Genomic DNA, 16,643 nt, shown 5'->3' with positions numbered 1-16,643 from the left:
GTTACTGGCAAGTCTCTTTACTCGTTCCGTAATGCATCATCCCACAACTAACTCATTAGTCACATTGCTTGCAAGGCTTATAGTGATGTGCATTACTGAGAGGGCCCAGATATACTTCTCCGACAATCGGAGTGACAAATCCTTCTCAAAATACGCCAACTCAACAAGTACCTTCGGAGACACCTGTAGAGCACCTTTATAATCACCTAGTTACGTTGTGACATTTGGTAGCACACAAAGTGTTCCTCCGGTAAACGGGAGTTGCATAATCTCATAGTCATAGGAACATGTATAAGTCATGAGGAAAACAATAGCAACATACTAAACGATCAAGTGCTAAGCTAACGGAATGGGTCAAGTCAATCACATCATTCTCCTAATGATGTGATCCCGTTAATCAAATGACAACTCATGTCTATGGTTAGGAAATTTAACCATCTTTGATTAACGAGCTAGTCAAGTAGAGGCATACTAGTGACACTATGTTTGTCTATGTATTCACACATGTATTATGTTTCCGGTTAATACAATTCTAGCATGAATAATAAACATTTATCATGAAATAAGGAAATAAACAATAGCTTTATTATTGCCTCTAGGGCATATTCCCTTCAGATTGCAACATGTTTCATCAAATAGTCAAATCGGCCATTGATAGAGGACGATTGAAATTTGTTGAGACACCAAAAGATGACCAGTCTATTCTGATTGGTCCTGATGGCAAACGATTTTTGCATCGGCTGCTTCAAGCCGATCCATTTCAACATGAGAAGGTAAAAACTGTGGATAATGGGATCAAGCTTTCAAGTAAGGAAGTTGTTCAAGAGCACAATGATAATGTTCTTGAGGGTGAAAATTCCATCGAGGTTGTGCGAAAGACGCCAAGTACTGGGGGGCAACAAGAAAATCGAAAGATCGGTGCAAGCACAACCAAAGAAAGCAAAGGCCGAGGTAAGCACAAAGGTAAAAATGCGAAAGTCACTTTCACGCAACTATTGGAAAAATATCATAAGATAAGCGAGGAGAACTATGTTTATCGGCCAAGTAATTCAAGAGCATCAAGACCACCACGTAGGCGCAAACCCGAGGATCGGTATTGGCAAAATGAGAATTTTAATGCAGTATATTCGTATCCATATTTTGTGCCGTCAATGCCAATGCCATGGGTACCTTCCTATGATCATGTAAATCCATATCCATCGTGGGACAGGTATGATACAAGGGCGCATTCTTCATCTTATTTTAGACCATCTCACAAACATTATGCAGCTCCAAAAAGATCAATATTTGAACAAGCACATGTCAAAGACCGTTTCAATCATAAGGAACCGGTCCGGAGCTCAAGGAATGATAAAGAGGTGGTCAAGCAAGTTTACCGTGTTAAAAAAGATGGTCGTAAGAGTGCTACTTTAGATTCGATCTCAAATGAAAAAGAGCCAATTAAAATGTTGACATTGGCTACTAAAGGAAATGAGACAAGTCAATGAAGTGCCAAATCTGAAGAGAAGAAGTCAAGAGTGCACAAGGTAAAACAAGAATTGCCATTGCTTCAAACAAAATCACAGTCGGGGTGCTCACTCGGCTTATCATATTGGCAAAAGAAGAAATTACAAAAACTTAGTGCACAAGAACTTGAAGAAAGGAACATGGCATGGTTTCCCAAAGGAAGTACTCAAAATAAGAATTATGTGCAAGCTTCCATTACAAGAAAGTGCGGCAAAGATGAAGAAGGAAAAGGGTGAAAACTATGAAGGACCAAGCCGAAGGTTTCAACATCTTCGGTCCACACATTACCCATATTCCTCAAGTATGTTGTTGATGCCTATGCTATGGAATTCGTCATCAGGTATGATTGGTTACCCTCAATGGGCTTATTTTAATCCATGGATGCAATATAATTTCTTACATCATGAAAGGATATTACCAAATCATTATATGTTCGATTAGCTTCACTTATGTTGCTAATCTGAATGACCGATATATATGTCCTAAGCATGTACAAAATGGCTGATGGAGTGTTGACGTCGCGCTTAGAACAAACTTCATGCAAGTTATTTTTCGGCACACAAGTTTTACCGAAAAACAGGGGGGCATGTGTTGACACCAGATTTTGGCATAGTCAAAAACATAATTCAGAAGGCCTCAAATGAAAAAGTGCTCAAAGTAAGAGAGTTCTGTATCGTCAAAAAGAGAAACTTTGATATTTGGGCCATAGCCATCCGATCTCATTTTTAAGGCCGAAGTTGTGTTTGAAATACTGAGATTTTGTGTCCAGAACACTGTTCGGCTGACGCCCCCCGAGACGGCCTCATATGGAAAACTGGTCTACATGAATTGTGTTTGTCTCGTCGAAACGATCGATTTTGATATAAAAATCATATCAATCTAAGATCGTATGTAAAAGTTATAGCCACCTGAGTACGGTCCTGTCACGGGGCAAAAGTGGCGCGCCCCATCAGACACGGTGTCTGATGGGTAGCACGAGTAACAGTCTATTTTGCACGAGCGATTCAGCCGTGGATATGGTCTTGAATCGAAAAATGTTCAGCACGAAAGTTGTTCGTCTCATTGAAACGGTCAAATCTGCTTTTGGGCTCATCTTCATCTGAGGTTGTTTGTGGCATGTGGGACCTAAAAACCGAACTAATGTTCCAGACTTATCTAAATCCGAGTTCGGTTAATTTTGGAAAGATTTGGACGTGACTTAGAGTTCTTTTCTTGTACGGGAAGTCCATCCGCCTCTTATATACCTAAAGGATGACGGCCGATTGAACAACACACAATCGATCAATTCATCTACCACTTTCTACCTTTACTTTTATCCTCTCCTTTTGTTATTCTTCTTCCTCGTTCTTCGTTCGTTCTTCTTCATTGCAGGGCGGCGAACCTCGAGGCCCTAGGGGCGGTCAGACCGACCTAGGGCAGCCCATAGCCGTCGCGCACCCGACGGGGTCCCTTCCGGGCGTGTGGGGTTTCGGGTCTATAAAATTGCCTGCCGGATTGCTTGCGTACCGCGCTTCAGGCCGGGTCTCCTTCGACGTGCGCTGCGGTGCATCACCCCGTCGTCGAGGGTACACGATGACGTGTTCGTGTGCGAACATTCTCCAAGAAAGTGGAGATTATGGGGCCGACGTAAGCAATATGACTAAAAAAAGACTTGGTTTGAAAGGAAGCAAAAGTTCATGATCAACTGAGATGCGTAATCATCTTATATTTGTTTGTTTTTCATGAACTATAAAGCTTAAGCACGTGCAGGGCTCGTTCAATTCTTTTGGTGCAATGCCGTATGCTGGCTGGCATATGGTACTATGTAAAAAGTGCGATATTTATTTTGCTAAATATATATTTGCTATGTTTGATAAAAATATGTCAAAACTTGATCATTAAAAAAAACAGACAATGCAGATTTACCTGTTCGGCAATCCACCTGCTCCCTGAAATTTCATAATCTATGAAGTACCTACATGCGCGCTCCGTGATTTTTAACTGAAACTTCGCCTGCTCCGGAAACGGCCTCGCTGAGCGGAGGGTCTCCGAACACGCCCTAAATGAGTGTCCCCATTGTGTTTTGGGATAGGTGAAGGACGGACATGGACATAATCATCCAATCCAAACAAATAAAAGGCGGACAAATCTTTTGTCTTTTTGGTTGACCGGTTTAAGTTGCCTGCGTTTTGATGCAGGCCCTGAGAGTTGCGGTCCGTTTGGCGGACACCCTTTCTCGCAATTGAGAAGCCCCTTTGAAGACAGATTTTGGGCCAAATCGCATACAACCCCATTAATAAATTGGGAGGCTTGACCTCGCTCATTGGAAATTCTAAGGCTTTGTTTGGTAGAAGTGGATTGGGGAGGGGAGGATTTCAGAGGATTTGGTGAATCCCTTCCTTCCACCCAATCCCCTTGAAACCTCTTGAAACCCTCAAACCTCTCCGGCCACAAATCCCCTTCATATGAAAAACTTGTTTGGTTGGCAGGGATTGTGAGCTATAGCAAGTAAAGAAAGTTAGTTTTGCCATTAAAAAAAAGACATGAAACAGAATAGTTGGCACATATTCAAATGCCCACCTCTCCTTGACTTATCCAGGTGATCAAAAGCTAGTTTAAATTCACTACTGCACCATTAACACTAACTTGTATAAGGTCTACTGTGAGGCTAGCTTCTACAATGAAAATGCACATAATGCAACCTACGGAACACTGCCTTCTGAACTATTTCAGTCAACCAAAGAAGTTTGAGAGACCTGAAGCCTAACATCATTACAAATGGCCAGTCCCATGGCACTGTTTGGTTTAGAAGAGCAGAAAAACAGACAGTCAGATCATCACTCATCCAACACCATCATTCACAGTTTTGTTCTTTCAACCAATGTGCCAACGAAGCATTGGCAACCATTCAAAAATTTAGTAAAGCAGTTCTATCATCTAAATCTGCTCCAAACTGAAGAATTGCAGCATCTACTCCCTCCGTCCGGAAAAAGTTGTCCAGCCGTAGTTCAACTTTTTTTTTGCAAAAAACCCCCTCAGAGATTTAATTCTCGTGCAAATCACCCCGCCTCCACCTTCCTTCTTCCCAGTCGGCACCGTCGAAATCTTTCCCAAGCGGAGCCGCCGTCAGGCCTCGCGCGCTAGTGCCGGCCCAGCTCGCAGGGCTAGCGTCGCCGCCCACCTGCGCCGCCTCCGCACCTGCGCCGCCTCCGCCCACCTGCGCCGCCTCCGCCCACCTGCGTCGCCGCCGCTCACCTGCATCACCCCTGCATAACGTGTACGGCCTCCGCCGCCTCGCCGAAGCCCCCACTGCCGGCTTCCATCTCCTATGCCGGCGCCGGCCTCCATCTCTCCTCAGTGCGGCACAGGTGACGCCACCCGTTGAAAAGACGGCGTACAGGAGTCGCGCCCTGAGCTCCCGCTGGTGCGCTTGCTCTGGCCGGTGCGCTTCCTCTGGCCGCCGCCACCCACCTGCTCGCAGGACGAGTGCCGCCTCCCACCTCTGTTGTTGCCTCTGCTTCTAATCGATTGGCCTCGACTTCTTCCCGCCTCCTCTTCTGCCTCTGCTGGTACTACTCCATGACTTCCTCCCGCCTCCTTTGCTGCCTCTGCTGCAAAGTGTATCATTCAAGTGAAATTGAGCAATGGATGAGGAAATTGAGCAGTGTGTTCAATTGATGCTTGTTAAACTCAGATCATTTGAGCACTGAATTGAGTGGATCAGGAATAATCAGTGTACACCCAGGAAGAAGCACAACCTGACCTGATTCGCTTAATCTTGTCTGAGAAGTTTATTTGCAAGAGTAATTCTGATTCGCTTAATTTTGTCTGAGAGCTACAGCCAAGAGTAATTTGATGGAGTAAGAGAAATTTGATGGTAACTTGATTCAGTGTACAAACAGACAAATGCAGAGAATATCTAATTTGATTCAGTGTACAAACAGATAAATGTAGAGACTGTAGCTTAAGCATTGAGTGTAGCTAAGTGTACAAACAGACAATGCAGAGATATGTACTGAACTTGAAAGTGAAATTGAAATTCAAATTGAGTAAAGTTTGCTGGAAAATTCTGAACACTTAGTCTGAAGCTCTGATGCAAAATCATTCTGATGCTCTGATTCAAATTGAATTTCAGAATGATGCAAAATCATTTGCTCCGATGCAAAATCATGCAGTGTAACTCTTGTAATTATTCAGATGCTCTGATGCAAAACCATGCTAGTACCATCCTTGGGTGAATCCAAAATTAACAGTACCTCATTTGGCTAACATAAATCAGAGCCGTCGAAAGTCTATTTTGCATCTAGCAACTCAACTCCAACTGGATGACAGGCCTATGTGTAACCTGTAACTAGCCCAACTACAGGGGAAATGATCACAATTAACTTTGAGCAAGAATGTTTTGTTGAAAGTTTTCTGGAGTGATAAATGCACTCCAAAGAAGTTCAGTTAACTGTTACTGTTGCTGTCTGAATTTACACTGTCAAGAAGAATCAGTAAGATATGTAACAAAGTCAAGAATATGTTGAGCCATCAGTCAGTCTATGTAAATGCATATTCCAGCATGGTCATATAGCAGCACCATTACATATAGCAGCAGAACAATGATTCCTAGATGCAATAGTAATAATTTTGTTTAAAACTTCACAAAAATTTCAGTCAACTTTTGAACACAAGTACAATCAGAATATGATCATGTTCAATAGTGATCATGTGCAGTAGCTGAATCCAAGTCGACAAAAATTTCAGTTAACTTTTGAAGTTTCGGTAACTACAGTAACTGAATTTACAGTAAGATTTCTCACTCCATTACTCTGCTGTTAACTGTCTTATTCTGATGTTAACAATCAGAATTAACTGTATTATTCAGTCAAGATCTTTGTTCAGTCAAGTTGATGTTCAGAACCTGTCATTTTCTTCCAAAACCTGTCAATTTCTGTCAGGTTTTGATCTATCAAGTTTACTGAATTTTTACTCAATTAGTTTTGATCTGTCAGGTTTTGAACTTTTGATCTGTCAAGTTGATGTTCAGGTTTTGATTCCTAGACACACAAGTTTACTGAATTTTTACTCAATTAGTTTGAGATTGTCATGCTTCCTAGTCAAAACTGTCATGGTTTTATCTTATCTTACTGGACAGTGGCATGTTCATCTCAAGCATATGTTCAGGCAAATTTGCAGTTATACAGTCAAGCATACTGTATGTTCATCTCAAGCTAACAGTAGTTGAACATTGGAGATCAAAGCATACTGTATGCCCAATGTTGTTTCAATGTGTGGTTGCTCTCTGGAATTCCATGGCTAACAGTAGTTTTAAAATCATCAAGGGCGCATCTATACTCGTCTAGCAAGCTCACCTGAGATTAACGGAAGCAGCATCCGTACTCGTACTCCATTCCTCTGCACCAAGTCCTCCTCCAATCGCTGCACAGTCCAAGAGGACAAGAACAAAACCAGCTCAGCTGCTTGCTTCACTAGACAGAAATCAGCAGCTAGAAGACGGACCTGCGCTACCGTGGGCGAGCGGGCAGCAGGAGCAGAGCAGATGCGGCAGCAACGGCGCCGGTGCAGCGAAGAGGGCGGGTCCTCCATCATCAGTCCGCCAGCTCGAGGAGGGAAATGGCAGCGGCAAGACGAGCACGGGGCAGTGGCATGTGGCTGGAGCAAGTCTTCATCTTACCCATGCCGTGGTCGTCTTCCCCCACGCCGTCGAATTCCGCAGCAGCCGCTCGGGGTCTGGAGGAGGAACTGGTGGATGAGGAGCTCGAGGACGAGGAGCTCGAGGATCTTCCATGCCTCCAGATCAAGCCCCAACTCCCTCCAGGACATGAGCACCGCCGCCGGAGCCGGGAAGTCGCGGGCTTTGCAGAAAAGGGGATCCTTCCCTCTGGATCTCCTGGTGCGAAGGAAGAGAAGCGGCGAGACGAGGGGAGGAGGCGGCCGGCGCGTGGCGAGGCGACGGAGCAGGCGGAGAGGCGGCAGAGTAGGCGGCAAGGCAGCGGAGCAGGCCGCCGGCGCGTGGCGAGGCGACGGAGCAGGCGCGATGGGCTGCGTGGCTTGTCGGAAGAAAGGGAAGGGGTTTTTCGTAAAACTTCGGCGGAGACAACTTTTTCCGGACGGAGGGAGTAGTAGCGAACGGGCCTTCCAAACCGAGCTGGACAAGAACAGTAGACCATGGGCTGGAAAGTTCTTCACTCCATGGGAGGAGGAAGAAGCCGTGTCCCTGGCCATGGCCCTAGGGTTTGCAGGGGAGGGGATGGAGAAGTGGAGAACAGGGGAGGATTCACTCGAGAAGAACCGGCGGAGGAGGACGCCGACGACCTGGCGGCGGCGGGGCGATGAAGATCCGGCCGCGGAGCTACTCTCGGTGGCGGCGGGACGACGGTATGCCTCGGTGTGTCTCGCCTGTCTCGTTCCCTGCGGGTGCCCTCGAGGCTTGCAAGACGCGTGGATAGGAGGGGATCGAAGGGGGCTCGAAGGGGTTGGGCTGTGCAAACCCCGTGAAACAAATGGGCCGAGGAGGATTAGCGAGGTTTCTTGGCCCCGCGAGGTTAATCCTCTAGAAACCCCGTCGATCTGCTCGTACCAAACGAGGCCTAAGGGGTCCTGAACGACAGCCCCCCAAACTCATCCTGTAGAGCAGTCGAGCACCACCGCCGATCTGATCCCACACTTCCGCCTTCCATAGATGATCTCGTCTACTCGGCCGCCTTCGCATCGCACGTCGTCCTCTCAAGCCCATGATGAGCAGCGCTGGGAATCCGAAGAGAAAAGCCATGTGCCGGTCGGTGTGGCTCCGGCGGCAGCGAGCCAAAACGAGTTTGTGCCTCTGCAACCCTGTTCCTCACCTTACCCGACGTCTGGCCTGCTTAAAGCCTCGGATGTCATCTTTTGCTCAAAATTGGATTTTTAGGACTGTTTAGGGTTTGCCCCGTCGTCGTTCTGATCGTTTTAGAAGAAAGTTGCTATTTTTCTTACAGATTGGGGCTGGCAGTTGGTTGGAACTGGATTAGGATGGAGCATATAAGAGTATAAATATTTTCTGATGTGGATCTGTAGACGAGTAAAAAGATTGTTTTGGGGTAGATCTGGGTTCGTGCACTAGGATTGATTTTGTTGCCCACTTATAAATTTAGTTTATTGATGCGTATAAAAATTGATCCTTTTTGGCTTTCCTAGACCAGGAAAAAGAATTCATACATGTCTTTTTTTTGGCGAAATGAATTCATACATGTCTACTGCAGTAATTGAGAGTTCTGCTTTGTATGCTGCTTATGTGGTCACCTCCAAAATACCTCAGGCCTGTTTGGATGTTGGTATTGTGGCAAGGAATTGGAGAAGTGGAACTGAGCCTTGTCGATTCGGCTGCTTGGATGTATTCGGAATTGCGCATTGGAATTGAGACCCATTACTGCAGAGTCATAGTGCAACTAACAAGGGCTTCCGAAATCAGAGCCTCCCTTCTCCATATTAGGTGGAATCGAGTCTTATAGCTTTACGTATGAACTTCCAGCATCTTTGCCGGTCTCCAACGAACACCGCAAGTCCTGGCCAATCACTGCCCCTGCTGGGGGTTCTCCCAACAGCCACCGCCTCCTGCTCTCATTCCCCACGAGCTGCATCTGCCGCTGGAGGTTCCTCGCCGACCACCTCCAACGCTGCCACTTCCCCTTCTTCCTCACAGCCGGCAACTACTCCAGCCCCTGTGTCCATCCCAGATGTCACTACAGCCCATGCCATGTGTTTGCCCCCCATGGTCACGGGCTCATGCCATTCTCCACCAGTGAACTGCCGAATGGTTTAGGGAGCCTTGTCTCAAATTCCGGCATTCCAAAAAAGGTAACAACACTTGGTAGCAGTTTTGGACTTTTGGTTGTGGTTCTGTTCTACAGTTTCATTAGCCATCCGACCATTACCATTGAAATCACTGACCAATACCAATTCAGTTAGTACTGGAATTCAAGGCCACTTCAATTAGTCCTTACCAATACCAACATCTCAAAGGATCCTTAAGGAAAAAGAGTCCTTTACACTAAACATCTTTCACATGTCTGGTGTAGATCTATAGACAAATGAAACGGTTGTTTTGGTGAAAATATTGGGTTGTGCACTAGATATAATTTGTTTGCCTGTGTGTAAATTTATTTTGTTGGTGTGCCCAAAAATGATCTTTTTTTAAGCGAGCATGTAACCGCCAGGCTTTCACGAACACTTTGTTTAGCACCCTGGTATGACAACCTCCAGCCCCCATTGAGTAGGCCAGATTTGGTGTGACCTGATCTCTGGGCTATAGCAACTCCAACAGGCCCTGTAGGAGCACGGAAGGCGTAATGACGTGAGCAGTCTTACTAACCTGCGCTGCAAAGCCCCCTTGGCACAGCTAGGTTGTGCCAATCATTTCTGTGGTTGCCGCCAGATCTGGAAGGCACGCACAAGTCCAAGCCTGGTGCACACAGACTCCATTTCACATCACTCTTCCAAGTCCATAGCTCCTTCCACAATCTGCGACCATTGGACCCCATCAGTTGAAACTTCTTTGACGAACACACCACCAATTTGGAGCGAACTTTTCAGCACCAGCCCAAAGCCGCACTGCTTTCTTTGAAAAACAGGCCAGCTGTGACCCGCGGTGGTAGTGGTGGGGAGCGGCAGGAGGCGAGAGCTTCTAATTTTGAATTAGAGAAGAGAGCAGACACGCCCTTCAAAATATTTTTTCCATGCGAAAGAACTTCCATTCCGTGTTTTATTAGTTGTATTTGACATAAAATTTGAGTTATTTGAGGAAATTTAGTCGCTCATCTTTGGTATCTGCTCACTTGCTTGATATCGTCCTATTGTAGATTATCATGGACCGAGGCTTTCATTAGCTGCAACGAAGTGTCCACCTTGCCAAGAACATGACAATCCAGAGGTTGCCAAAGACACTATACAAGTGATTGAGCTTGATAAATTTCCCGAGGTATGAAATGAAGTGCTGATTCTGAAATAATCTATTTGCATCTAACAGTTTGCCATTGCCTTAAGCACAGGACACATATGAAATGTAATTGTTGAAATATAGTTGTTGACTGATATCTACATTTCGCCAGTATAAATACAAGTATTTCTAGAAATGGACCAAGAATTAATGGGGTGTATGAGAAACGTTCATTCAAACCATTAGAAACTTACCCTGTAGCGGTTACTTAGGTGGTAATCACTGGATCTGCAAAATATGGAATTCCAGAAACAACTTCACCAACATCCACTGAAAATATTGTATGATAGATGATGTGGAAGATTTAACCAACAGTTTATCCGACAATCTATTTAGTATGCACTAATTGATGGTAGAAGATCTCATTTACCTGGGTAATTATGTAAGAGTGGAACGTGTAAAACGGACTAAGAACATTTTTTTGGTGAAGAGCGAGGAAGGCTAAACGAGCTGTATTTTTTACTGTGGGTCTTTTGTCTGTTTGTTTGTTTGTCTGTGTAGATTGCACCGGATGGTTGTTCGGGGGCATTTATGCTTTCTGTCTTGTACCTCTTTCAGTTTTAAGGAACTCTGTTATAGTACATCTTTCATGTCTCATCCTGAGCCTAGTACTTGCGCTAATAAGATGTATTAATTAATTGTTTATCTATTGTCTAATCCAACTGAAGTATAAACTAGATTTTTTGAACTTTCTACTCGTTGTTTTTGCAGGATATCTTGCATCACATACACTCCCTTGTGCCACTGCGAGATGCTGCTCGTGCTGCCTGTGTCTCTCGTAGATTTTTACGCTCATGGAAATGCTTTCCTAACCTTACATTCAATTGGAAAACATTGGGGTTGAATATGCAAGAGGGCACGCCATATGATAGAGCAAAGAAAATTGTGGACAGAATCTACCACATACTCAAAAACCACTCTGGCATTGGGGTGAAGATACTTAAGCTCCAAGTTCATTCATGCAGCAATGTTATCACGGCTAACCTTCTTGGCATTTGGCTTGAAACTGCTGTTAAGTCTGGAATCGTAGAACTTGCTGTGGACCTTCCTCAAGATCAAAGTGCGAAGTACGACTTTCCATGTTCGGTTTTATCTTGTGCCGCAAGCTCAATTCAGTCTCTCGCCCCCTCAGCTTGTGCTTTTCGTCCGACAATTATAATTGACTGCTTCAGAAACTTGAAAAGTCTATGTCTGAAACTTGTTCTCATTACTGAGGAGGAACTAGGATGCTTCTTCTCCTGTACAATTTCTTTAGAAAAGTTGGAAGTTTCCCAGTGCAATGAGATCACTTTCTTGAAGATACCTTCTCATCTGCAGCAGCTTTGTATCCTGCGGGTGTTTCTATGCCAAAAGCTGCAGGTGGTAGAAATTTATGCTCCAAAGGTAGCCACGTTTATGTTCCGTGGGCCGCCGACGAAAATATCAATCACCAACCCGTCTCAACTGAAGATCATGACTATGGATGGTTCATTTTATGCTGGCATGTTCCACCATGCTCTGACCAAGCTTCATTCCATCACGTCGAATCTTCACACACTTGTCTTGTGCTCATCTAGAGAGGTTTGTGTTGTAATCTATTTCTTCCATACTTAAATTGCTAACTAGCTACATGTATATGATACTTGTACTTTGAGACATAACAAACCTTGGCATATGTTTCTTCAGGCCTTCAATACTCCAGCGTCAGCTGCCAAATTCCTCCAGCTGACTTGAAGATTTATTGTTGTAGCAGTCAATTTGAAAGCTTTGATTTTTTATCTCTGATTTCCTTTCTCGAAGCTTGTCCTGTGCTGGAAACTTTCTTCTTATCGGTAAGCATGATTACTCAGATCTATACCTGTCAAACTTATATATCTCCTTTGGTTCACATGATTCTAAAAACGCATGAATGGGATAGAAATGCATGTGCAAAACAGAGGATTGGTAAATGGAATTCTGTCGGCTTGGGTGTTTTGTTCACATGAATTAGAAAAACACAGGAATCCTAATAAAGATGGTCAAATTAAAGTCAAACCACATGAATATTTATAGTTAGAAACTTAGAATGTTATTATTGTTATGAAGTATCGGTATTGGTCCAGGAGTCCTTATTAGGCTATGTTTTCTTCATTGTACGCCAAGTCTTGTGTAATAGATATATGTCCTTTGGGCTATGCAATAGAGATAAGTTGCATCCATAACATGGTATTTGAGCCTATGGTCTAGGTATTACCTCTTCTACACTGCACCTCGTCTGATGATCGGATTTTTTCCCGGTCTCAGTGATCAATCGTAATCTCTCCCCTCCGACTGTTTTTTTGGTCTCACATCCTACCCTGATTCAACCCAGGTAGATTCTTACTGTGGATCTCTCCATCCCCCTTCAGACCGGGCCTGTACGCTCGACGGCTATCGGGGCGCGTGCACCAGCCGGCCGCCACTTCTCTCCCAGACCAAGGCACCAGCCGCTGCCTCTCCAACCCGACCTGCGCGCTGGCTGCCGCCATCGTGTCTCCCTCAAGGTCGCGCCGCCCTCCACTGCTGCTGTTTACTGTGTAGTCCCACAAGATGCCTCCAGGATCAGAGGCTGCTTGCAACAGCCGGCGGCCAATCCAGTCCTCTCGCCAGTGGCCCTTCCAAGTGACCCAAGCCCCTCATGCTGGCGGCCCTTTGTGCGCGAGCGCGCTGCTCCTTACATGTACATGGCCGAAGCCTGCCTATTATATAGGCGATACATGACTTGAACAAACCGACCTAAACAATGCAAAAAGATAACCAAATGATAAGTGCCACACGTGTGGCATGAAGCAATCCGGCCCTGACATTTTTTACAACTAAAGTTGCCTTTTGAACCCACCCCCCCCCCCCCCCCCCCAAAAAAAAAAACTGAAACTTGCCGTCTGAAAAGAAAGTTGCCATCCTCGCGTCAGTGAACTTGCCATAAAAAACGTTCGGAGTCATGGTCCTTGCTTGAGAAAATCATAGGACTCAACCTGAACGTAACTTGTATTTGACTGGATGACTGGAAAATGAAGGAAACAACCGGCGCGATTGGAATCTGCCAATTCTGATTGCCTTCAGATCTCAACATCTTCACGTCTCATAACCATAATTCTTGGACTAAGGAAAACGAAATTCATATATTCTTCTTAAGCAATCTGAACGGACAATGAACCAACCATGATCCATCTGCATGGCATTCTAAATGTTGGCTTTACTTCTTGTGGAACTACAAGCTGGTTTGTAATTTCTCCTTTATAAATAACAGGCACCTCCTTCAATTTGGTCGACATGCAACTAGTAGAAACTCTCAAGTCCTCTTCCTTTTTTGTTGTAGCACATGGCACGGTTTGAAATATTTTCTGATGTGAAAAAATAGCTTTGTCACCCATGATCACATCAGCTTCCTAGCTTTGCCTTTTTTGCTGATGTGTCCACCAAAATCATTGCTCTTTCGTGTTTCTCATGCCATGCAGGTCCATCAAACCTTTATATTTCAGCCTTTTTCTGGTCCGGATCCTTTCTATACAACTTTTGTGGCCTTTCCTAGCCCTTATTGTTTCCTATAGGATTTTTTGTGGCCTCCTTTTGCATTGTCGATCTATGCCCATTCTCTTGCTACAGAGCTTTGTCTGCCTCTTTCTTGGGCTATGCTTTTGTGCTCAATGCTTCATTCTCTTCATGTGTCATCTTCTTTTTGACCTCCTTTACACATTCCTACGCATGAAAAACAGGACTGAGATCTTCAGTGCATAATAACATGCTATTTATACTCTTTTCATGCGATTTGACCCTTTTGTTTAGGATTCGTGTATTATTCGAATTTCTGTGAACCTAACACCCAAGTCTACGAGATTCTGTGTTTTGTATTCTTCTATTTTACAATTCCTGTTCTTTTTCCTGTGTTTTTAAGGCCTAATTGGTAGTACATCAATACTGATGTTGTTCAGGTAAGTCGACATTATTTAAGGCCAGAGCCAACTTCTCAAAAGTTGGATGTGGATTCTTGGCATATCAGGAAGATTCCTGGATTCCGCCATGACAAGCTCAAGAAAGCATCCATCACTGGAATCAACTCGTCAAAGAGCTTGATTGAGCTAACATGTCAAATTCTTAAGAATTCCTCATCATTAGAATGCCTTGTGCTCGACACTACTAGTGGTTATGGTAATTCAGGCATATGTGGAAATATGGATAGAGAAGCAGTCATGGATGCCCTTGAAGGTGTCAAGGCTATCAAAAGACATGTTGAGGGGCAAGTTCCCGACGGTGTTAATGTCGAGGTTTTGAAGCCCTGTGATCGGTGCCATATTTCCAAACTCTGATGTCCATGCTATGTTGTACACCGATCTTTAAGGGCATGCGTGGTGTGTGGTCACATTTTTTACCTTACAATGAGTCACACAGTAAGGAAATCACCGCAGTTGGAAAGTTTATTCTGAATGGTTGGTCAGACTTTTATCCCTGGAAATACAATTTGTATATAATAATAATGTAGTATATGGCCAGGCCATAAATCCATATTTTGGCTTATGGCCTTGTAGACACATTGATGCGGATGCCTAAAAGCAATGTCGATTGTGTGTAATTTTAAATTACAGTCGTCAACTCATGCACGGGCTAGCATGAGAGTGTTTGCTTTATACAATTCTATACAAATGTTACAATTCAACTATTATTTGGTGATGATGGTTTTGTAGCTACTTTAATAGTCTTGTGGCGGCGGCAAACAGTAATTTATGCACAACATTATTGCGTGACAATTTTTGTCAGTACCCATACCAATTTGGGAAGTGAGCGTCATACATGAATTTAAGCATGACATGGTTTTGTGTAATCATTTTCAGTAACAATATCAATTTGGGAAGTAAGTCTACTTGATTTTTCTTTCGTTGCTGTTTCTGAAAGTACGTTGTCCAATTTGAGAAAGGACTCTCTTTGGCACACTGTTCGCTGGGAGGGGCTGGCATTTGCAAATGTTTTTATGACAGTTTTAGTTGATCAGGGGTGACAGTTTCTTCAGAACAACATGACATTTTTGTTCTGCCAGGAAAAACATTCGAAATGCCTGCCATGCTCTCCCAACAAAGAGGCGCTAGTTAGCTTTTCCGTTTGAAAATTTGGTGTATTAATTTTTATGAAAATCATTTCTACAAACGATCTGAATCTTGTGCTATCGTCGATGATGCCCGCGTCAGCCGAACTGACCGTAGATGCTCGCACTTCGCACCCTCTGTTTAAAGCTTGCTCGCAGCCAGCGGATCGGCGTGTCTTCCTCCCCACCCCGTAATGGCCACCAACTCCTCTCCACTGCGGATACGTGAGCAAGCTTAGAGGATGCTTGAATTCAAGGGACTTATTTTAGTCTGACTAAAAATAGTCTTTTTAAGAGGCTAAAGTTTCAAGCACTCTTGATTAAAGAGGGGCTAAAACTAGTCTTGAAACTAAATTTTTTTAGTCAGATGTACCTCTCCTAAAATGTGGATTAGTCCTCTCTCTTCTCATTTAACTCCTCTTCTTTAACGCAGACGAGTTCTGGATTGAAGGGTTTGGAGAATAATAAATGCTTATTAAATTAATTTTAATCTCTTTAGTATTTAGATCCAAGCATGGATGATGGTAGCAAGTTTTAGTCCTACTACTTTTAGCCATGAGACTAAAACGTATTCAAGCACCCTCTTAGCCTTAGGCCCGTATCTTGGCATGTGCAACTGGAGCAGTTGCACATGGCCTCCAAATTCCAGGGCCCTCAAAATCAGAGATCGGTGGTACTAATGGGCTTTTAAGAGCAAAATAAATGAAAAGGACTCACCCTAAAATCCAAGGACTACATGAAACCCTTCAGGCCAACCTCACGCCTCTCTCTCTCGCTCCGTATTTTTGTTCTCATTCACTGCACTACATGGTTCTTAGTAGAGCGATCCGGTCGCATGTGCTGCCATTCATGGTCTCCAGCCTTTCACCCCTCTAATTAGTTTCTACTCTGATAATATTTGTTCTTTCTGATATTTCATTAATATTTTCTTGTTGGGTAGATTTACATTTTAAGATAAACTGTTAATTCGCTGAAAAAAATCTGTAGCATCGCAATATCTATACAAAATATTTTAATTTATATTTTTTAAATAACCTAATTTTCATTTTGCACGGGGCCCTGAATTTTGAAGGCACGGCCCTGCTTAGCCTCAACGTCGGCATGCAT

General features: G+C 44.1%; 2 protein-coding genes across 3 annotated transcripts; one reads left to right on the top strand and one right to left on the bottom strand.

The window, feature by feature from the left end:
• Nucleotides 1–4,188: 4,188 nt before the first annotated feature.
• On the bottom strand, nucleotides 4,189–7,548 carry LOC125516615 (uncharacterized). Of its 2 annotated transcripts, none has more exons than XM_048681990.2 (3): nucleotides 6,991–7,548; nucleotides 6,843–6,909; nucleotides 4,189–5,096 (listed from the first exon to the last, which is right to left on the bottom strand). In XM_048681990.2, exons 1-3 carry the CDS (start codon nucleotides 7,078–7,080, stop codon nucleotides 4,840–4,842), a joined length of 414 nt encoding a protein of 137 aa, XP_048537947.2. In that variant the 5' UTR covers nucleotides 7,081–7,548; the 3' UTR covers nucleotides 4,189–4,839. The 2 variants fall into 2 exon arrangements, with proteins under 2 accessions (XP_048537947.2, XP_087380466.1); XM_087524340.1 differs by having other exon boundaries at nucleotides 4,189–5,093.
• Nucleotides 7,549–7,644: 96 nt separating this feature from the next.
• On the top strand, nucleotides 7,645–15,144 carry LOC125516591 (FBD-associated F-box protein At5g56370). Its single transcript, XM_048681987.2, is given in 6 exon segments — nucleotides 7,645–7,869; nucleotides 10,326–10,444; nucleotides 11,174–12,022; nucleotides 12,128–12,167; nucleotides 12,170–12,273; nucleotides 14,392–15,144. Coding segments are annotated over 6 exon segments (1,533 nt in total). The 5' UTR covers nucleotides 7,645–7,823; the 3' UTR covers nucleotides 14,767–15,144.
• The last annotated feature ends 1,499 nt before the right edge of the window (nucleotides 15,145–16,643 follow it).

This window comes from Triticum urartu, chromosome 1A (genome assembly GCF_056163025.1).
Source record: "Triticum urartu cultivar PI428250 chromosome 1A, HENAU_Tu73, whole genome shotgun sequence".
NCBI lineage: Eukaryota > Viridiplantae > Streptophyta > Magnoliopsida > Poales > Poaceae > Triticum > Triticum urartu.
This window is presented reverse-complemented; position numbering and strand designations above follow the sequence as displayed.

What these genes read in the sequence shown, in the direction of transcription:
- LOC125516615 (XM_048681990.2), bottom strand. Translation starts at nt 7,080, where the DNA reads ATGATGGAGGACCCGCCCTCTTCGCTGCACCGGCGCCGTTGCTGCCGC. An exon ending in GCTCGCCCACGGTAGCGCAG is followed by an intron (nt 6,910 to 6,990) that starts GTCCGTCTTCTA and finishes TGGACTGTGCAG; the next exon opens with CGATTGGAGGAGGACTTGGT. An exon ending in GCTGCTTCCGTTAATCTCAG is followed by an intron (nt 5,097 to 6,842) that starts GTGAGCTTGCTA and finishes TACACTTTGCAG; the next exon opens with CAGAGGCAGCAAAGGAGGCG.